The sequence below is a fragment of the Arachis ipaensis genome, chromosome B07 (assembly GCF_000816755.2).
Source record: "Arachis ipaensis cultivar K30076 chromosome B07, Araip1.1, whole genome shotgun sequence".
Taxonomy (NCBI): domain Eukaryota; kingdom Viridiplantae; phylum Streptophyta; class Magnoliopsida; order Fabales; family Fabaceae; genus Arachis; species Arachis ipaensis.
In genome coordinates this window covers 11,787,194-11,794,687 of record NC_029791.2, presented here as the reverse complement: position 1 = coordinate 11,794,687, position 7,494 = coordinate 11,787,194, and the positions used below count along the sequence as shown (strand labels likewise).

The window sequence follows — 7,494 nt, the reverse complement described above, 5'->3', positions numbered from 1 at the left end:
AGCAGACAAAGGGACAAATGAGTTAAGGTGGAGTGGGAAAAAATGGAAGATGGATTTGAGATTGAAGGATAAAAAGGAGTTATCTTTTTGTGGTATCTTTTAATTTGATTCCATTTATTTGGATTTTTGGTAAATCGCGGCTGTTGGACAGAAGAAGAGAGAAAACAATGAGTGAAGTCTCGAATCAGTTCTAAACTCATAGACTTGAGCAAAATCAATTTCTTTTGGACTAATCTTTTGAAATTGATTTTACAAACTTTTTTCTTTTAGACCAAATTAATGTTTACTAGTTACAAACTCTTTGTGGACAATGTAATGAGATAAATCTTAAATTGGTCTCTCATATTAGTAGTGTACATTAAAATAGTCCTTTAAATTTCAATTATATTTATTATATTTCTAAAATTAATAAAAATATACTACGTTAGTTTTTAAGTCCTTTTTTTATCAATGAATTTTAGAAATTAAACATTATATACTTTTGTTAATTTCAGACTTTTTTAGTACAATTAATATCTCAAATACTATTTCAATCTTAAGATTACTTTAGGATTTAATTTCACTGTAATTGAAACTTAAAAAATGCACATTCTCTTTAAATTTATTTTTAATTATCTCAGTGAATGGTGATTGTTAAAGGGAAGGATATTAAATGCATTATTTTTTTTTTTTAATTTACTACTAGAAAGATGTTTCAAAATTTATAACATAATTTTATGTTTTTTTTTTCTGGTCACACACACATCTATTATTTTCTGAAGGTCAGAGTGGGGAAGCACACTCACATAGTCACATGTTTTATTCCTGTTAACTAATAAATGTGTAAATTGAAAATTTTGTTTGGTAGTACATCAAGTGTGAATTTTCATCTTTATTAATGGAATATTTTTATGAGATCTAACAGCATAATATCATAGGGGATTTGAAAAGCCGTTGTTCCCGAATTCCTGTGATGCTGCTATCTAACATTTAATGTTTCATCATCAAACACTTTCTGTCTCGTTAGGTCAGGACTGCAATGAAAGTGGCAACTTTTCTGTACTTGATCCATTCCATTTCTTCACGTTATGCTGTTGCCTTTTGGTTCTAATGGTTTTCAAATCCCACTAAATTCAATAAATTGGATTCCATAATTTCGGTTGGTTAACACATTAGTTATGGCAGTAAACTATGTCAACCAATTATTAAATGGAACTATATCAAACAACTCATTTAACCTCTTACAGAATTCAATCAACTACACGTCCAAATTTTTTTGTTAACCAAGTTGATTTAACATAACAAAAATCAATTGTGGCTAACATTATTCCAAGCCTTATTGTTTAACTTAATTGGACTTAATTCATAAAGCACTTAAGGTGAGCATTACTCTTCATAAAAGCCTGGTACATCTGTTGAGCAGTTAAATCCTGTAGCTTAAAATATTTCAATTGATTCATACATTATTTGCCATTATATGAGGTGATTGTCTATATCTCACGCACCTTAACAAAATATCTCACATCATATATACAAATAACACAATTTCAAAATATCAAGCCTGCAAGCCATAGATAGCCCAACAAAGACATTCCATTCCATTTTTGAAAAATTATCATCTCTGTACATATATTGAAAGCCCTCTCTCTCTTCCAGTAACAAGCAATTCAAACACCACCCTCTAAAAGCTAATACACAATCAAGAAGCCTATAATAAGACATACAATAATTGCCAATTTGTAAAAGAAATATCACAAAGGCAATCAGCAAAAACACAACAAAAAATGGTTCAACTGTATTCACATCAATCATAGCATTTGTCTGAGCTGCTGGTTTTCTTTACGAAGAGACTTTACTTCTTTCATCAACTCAGCTTGGATTTCCAAAATGTCATTCATCTTGGTTGACATTTCCATCTGTCGAATTTGACAATTAATAAAAAAGGGTTGGAAGAAATAAAAGAAAATCAAAATGACTGATTAACTCAATAGGCAAACCTCTTGCAGATGGAACTGTCTTAAAATTTCGATATGAAGGTTTCTCATATCCTCGTGTATAGATTTCTGAAAGGAATCTAGAGTTTCTTCAAGAGTTCTTTGAAAGAGTTGAAGCGTGAATGATGATCCTTGTCCATCTAACTGAGATGCTTTCGGTTGTGAGCTTATTCCCTATCATCAAATTTCATAACTCAATAAAGATAAGAAAACTAAAACAACTAATATAAATATGTATTAACATATTATCATACTGGGTTCGATGAATAATTTACAGTCAGAAGCACAGTAGCAGAAGACTCTACAATGAGAAAAATGTTCTAAAAGCACACATCAATACATGCAGTAGATGAAATCATCATATCTAATTATCTTGTATGCATAACTTACATTTGCAAGGGGAAGAGAGCCAGATTCTGTTGGAGCAGATATATCAGTCTTCATCAGCAAGGTATTTAGAAGTTCTTCTCTAGTTTCTGCACCCGATTTCTTAATCTTGGGTGAACCAGATACTCCATCACTGAATGCAGAGGTAGTGCTTATTCTTTCTGCATACGTAGAAAACCTCCGAGTAAAGGATGACATTTTGGGGGAATCAAGGATTCTCGGAGAATCGCTATTTGCCTGACCAAGGCTAGATTTTGTATTGATGGACAGAGGCAAAGAAGTAGGGAACATGTTATCAGAAAATCCCAGTGAAGTCTCTTGGCCTGTAGAGACATCCTTTGCACGTAAATTGGCAAAACTTAGGCTTGAACTTGTATAGGAACTGAGAGCTGATGATGAGGATGGATCATGTAATGAAGATAATGTTGACCCTGCACTCTGACTACCAGAAGCCAACATCCCCAAACGAGATGGAGCATTGACAGGCTGACGTACGAAAGCGTATTTATCAGATAACTTCTCACCACCCCAAGCTTCCGGAGGCGTGATAGAAGATGAATCTTCATTCTTTGAAGATGGAGGAGTAGTTGACCCCACAAGTGGAAAGGAAGGTTGTGTTATATCCTACACCAAATTAGTTTGCAATATGATCAGTCAAACTAGGATAATCTATCAGGCAAAAGCTAATATTAAATTGAACTTCCATGTGGACTGAGTAAGTGCAACAACGAATTAAAGTCAGACAACAATTTATGAACCACTTTATAACACAACTAATTGATATTCTTACATAGTAGAATTTCATTATTTTCTTATGAATTCCGGGGGGAGAGAGAGATAGAGAGAGGTGCGAATAAAGACTGAATATTAGTATGATCTGATGTGACTGAGAAAGATAATGTGTTAAATAGACAAAATCCTAAGTCATATTTATCATAGTACTATACTCTTAATCCTAGCTAAATACGAAAAATCATAAAATTAAAATTAAAATAGATATTAGAATTGATTCTATGCTATCATCGCAGATACGTTTTGATATTCTAGGATATGTTATATTATATGATAATTGATATCTTATTGTCTTCTTTATTTCAAAGAAAATAATTACAATCTTGCCTTTTTTCCCCCTCAACAAACCAAGTTCTTCCGTTGCATGTTAGCAAATTTAAGTGCTAGTGTGCTACACATTAACAAGTTCACTGATGGCATGGAAGATGGAAGGCAGATTTTAAATAAAGATATGTTGGACTGTGAATTGAAAGTATATAGATTAGTGGATCAGTTAAATTCAAAATAAGGGCAATGAGAGAAACGAACCTGCTTGCCGGTTGAGGCAGATTTCCAATCTAATATTGGATGATCACTAATTCCTTCCTCTGAATTTGGAAATTTTCGACTGGATGATGGAAACAGTGACGATGAAGGTTTCTTATCTCCAAATGGGCCATCCTTCTTTGATCCATTGTCATCCCATAGTGAAGATGCTATTGGCTGAACATCCACAAGCGGGGAGAATACCTCCATGTCATCCTTGAAGTTATAACTAGAGCGTGTAGCTTGCAACCTTGACAGGTGTCCACCTGGCCATAAAGGGTTTCGTAGTGGTGTTTCTTCTGCTATAGATGAATTCAGTATGCTTGATGTGAATCCACCGCTGGATGCTGTAAATGATGATGTGTCAATGGAAGCACTCAAACGACTTGGATTCCTTGTGGTGGACACTGATGTTGACAGAGAAACACTCGACGCAGTTGCAGAAGGTAAAGGATCAGGCATAAGGATTGAATCTTCAACTGCATCTCCCACAAGAGCAGTCTCAGCAGAGCAATTTTCATTAACAATAACTGGTTTTGACCTTTGCCAGCACAAGCTTGTCACAGCCTGTTGCATGCCATAATAATTTAGAAGAAAAAGATGACACTAAGTTTCTGAAAATAAACCAGAGATCAAAAATCAGGAGATCAATGCTTTTAAAAGATTTCTATATTTTGATTATTTCTATATTCTTGAATGACCAATGAACATGGGAGCACCTTAGGACATCATTAAAAGACTCCCATTATTTAAAAGATTTTTCAATTTGCATTTTTCCGTAAACATACAGACACGTTATTTGACAGATCATGAGTATATTTAGCATAGATAAGGTCACTTGTTAACCCAGGTCATCGCATTAGGGAATTAAAAGAAAAGGCACAAATAAATCCATCTAGTATAGAACATTATTCATATTGCCTAACTTGCCTCATCCAGGATTGAGACAAAACTCTATATGTAAATTGGAAAGCTTATACTAGCTTAAATAGTCCCATTAGTCCATGTCAGCATAAGATGAAAAATGCATCAGCAGCACCCAAGTGCTTGCACTTCCTTAAGTCAATCTTATTGTCAGGTGAGATCTAACAAAAAGCTTAAATGGATTAAAACCAGCAGATGTAGATGAGGCAAAAGATTACCTCTGAACTACCATAAGCATGAAGAACAACAAAAGGTTGTGGTTTTCCACGAACGTCATAGAATGCCACTCGGCCATTGCTAGTTCCAGCAGCCAGCATCCAACCATCATCTCTATAGGCCAATGAAGAGAAAGGTGCTTCATGGGAAATGCAAGATGAGGGTTTTCTAGAACTGGAGTCATAAGTATATAACTTTTTGTCAAGACCCACACTAGCAAAGATCTGTCAAAGAGAGAAACATGTCAAAAAGCAAGATCATCCCAAGTTCAAGACATAAAAGAAAGGCAACAGTTTCACTGTATATATCATATAAAATTAAAACAAGCCATGAAAAATGAAACCTTGTCGTTGGATGGAGAGAAGCTAATACCAGCAGTTGGAGCAGAATGCTGCTTCATCCACGAAACCTTTTTTCCCCCAAAACAAAGGGCAGAAGAAGCATAAAATGAATATGATCAATTCAAATTGATCCATTTGAAATAATAATAAGAAATAAGAAAGAAAGAACTTGCTACAGAAGACGGTAACTCTGTGAACGACAACAATATTAAGCTGTTGACTAGACATGATTTAGACGATTATGAGTATGTTATTCTCTAAGACTATCTAAATAGACTGCACCTTCAATTGTAAACCAAGAAAAATGGCTAACATTACAGCATGCTATACAATTACAACACATGTCATACCTTAGGGCTACGACCAGTAGTATCCCACAAATGGACTGTCCCATCATCACCAGCCGTGACTAGAAGGTGACGACTAACTCGTGAATAATCAAGAACTCTCAACATCTGGTCTTAACATTTTAAAGAAGAGAGATTAGTCTGCAAACATTGATGCAATTCCAAACACTAAGGACATAGAAGCTTCAACAAAGCAGAGAAACCTGTTGATCGGGATCTTTGAGTTCAGCAGCCCTTGCCCCAGAGGCAAGGTTATGAAGTATAAGGTCCCCACTAAGGCTGATAGAAGCCAAATGTTCATCTTTACAGTTGTACATTACACCTGTGATAGCATTAGTATGACCCCGCAGCCATTTGATACAGCGTTTCTTTTGCAGATCCCATATCCTTACAACTTGGCCACTTCCTCCAGAACAAATATATCTGGATGCCTTATTACTGAAGCAGATAGCCGATATAGACTCCTGGTTTAAAAAATAAGGGGGAAATATCAGCATGATAAAACCCCAACAGAACCAAGTGAACATGCTTGATTCAAATCAAGTTACTATCAGGACCAAAACAGACAAAAGGGAGCAACCATATAATTGTAGCAAATAAATTAATATAAACCAAATAGTGTATGCAGTTAAGTAAGCCTAGATGCAATACAATACAACACAGACAATCTACAGTCTTGCTCACCTGGATCTTAAAGAAAATTAGAATAGATACACCAAATAAGGAACACAAGTATCATACGAAGATGCCTCACTGCCTTTGTCATTCTTTTCATTCTTTTTATTTTCTAAAAATGCAACAAAGGGCAAGTTCAGACAAGGTAGTCTTTCCCCTGATTCATAAATCCTTTTTATCAAAGTTTCCGTTGATTTTAACATTCCACCTAACGGGTCTTAAAACACAAAAAAAGTTTTTAAGTTTTACTCTATTAGTTATCAATGTGCCCGATGCACAAGCATAACATGACTGATATATTTAATTCTAAGGGACTACATTATAGTTTCCCGCATTGATAAATGCATGGACAAATTTAGGACTTAGGAATCTGCTCTCTCAACCTCAGGAACTATAATGAGGATTTAAACACAAGGGCAAAGTTGGTTCTCAGTGTTATGCAGATATAGGAATTACATTCTCTAAGCCCTAAACAGAAGAAGATTACCTCAATGTTATCTCCACTATCAGTGCCAGCAATGGGAATGGTCCCCATGCTTTGCCCATTCTTCCTCCACAACGAGATCTTCTTATCATCCCCAGCACTTGCCACAACCAAATCTGCAAACAAAAGACCAAAATTCACTCAGAAACAAAAATCTCCTCAATTCTATTGAATCTTGAAATTTCTATGCAAACCTGCGCAAGCAGAATCAGAAAAGGTTCTAAATTTTTTTATGAGAGAATTTTAGGGACTCACTGGTGTGGTTCCACTTCACAGAATTGACTTCTGAACCGGGAGAAGGGATGTAGCTGAGGGTGCAAGGGTCGCCGGGCTTCACGGAGCAGTCGAACAGCTTCACGGTGTCGCCGCCGCTCGCCGCCAGCAACGACGCCATTTCACGGATCCGCCCCCCCAAAAAAAGTAAAAATAAAAAACCGTTGCTTTTCTGGTCGCTGTATTTTGTTAAGAGGTTTTTCTGATTTCTTGGAAGGGTTTTTCCGTTTTGGGGGGGAAATGGGTGGGATTTATGTTTGTTTTGCGATTTGGATTTGGAAATGGTGAACCCTACAGAGAGCGAGGAGAGAGAAGTTGAAGAGAGAAAAAGGAAGGAAAAATTTGAACGACAAATAAATAGAAAGTGAGCGCCTTTTATATTATGGTTTCCACTATTTGCGACTCTCAAGTGTTGCCTTTGCTTCAAACTTCAAAAAATAATAGATATGTGTAAATTTAAAATGGAATAACTAATTAAAATGAATAAAAACTTAAGCTAATGACACAACCAAAGTTGATGGAATATATATTTATTATATATATTTATTATTAAGTGT

The 7,494-nt window shown here is 35.3% G+C and overlaps 1 protein-coding gene across 1 annotated transcript; it reads right to left on the bottom strand.

Annotated features, from left to right (window-relative positions):
* LOC107609295 (protein NEDD1) lies at positions 1,551 to 7,291 on the bottom strand. The gene is made up of 10 exons (XM_016311187.2): positions 6,920 to 7,291; positions 6,668 to 6,780; positions 5,709 to 5,969; positions 5,509 to 5,613; positions 5,161 to 5,226; positions 4,820 to 5,041; positions 3,681 to 4,244; positions 2,364 to 2,984; positions 1,977 to 2,147; positions 1,551 to 1,895 (listed from the first exon to the last, which is right to left on the bottom strand). Exons 1-10 carry the CDS (start codon positions 7,056 to 7,058, stop codon positions 1,788 to 1,790), a joined length of 2,370 nt encoding a protein of 789 aa, XP_016166673.1. The 5' UTR covers positions 7,059 to 7,291; the 3' UTR covers positions 1,551 to 1,787.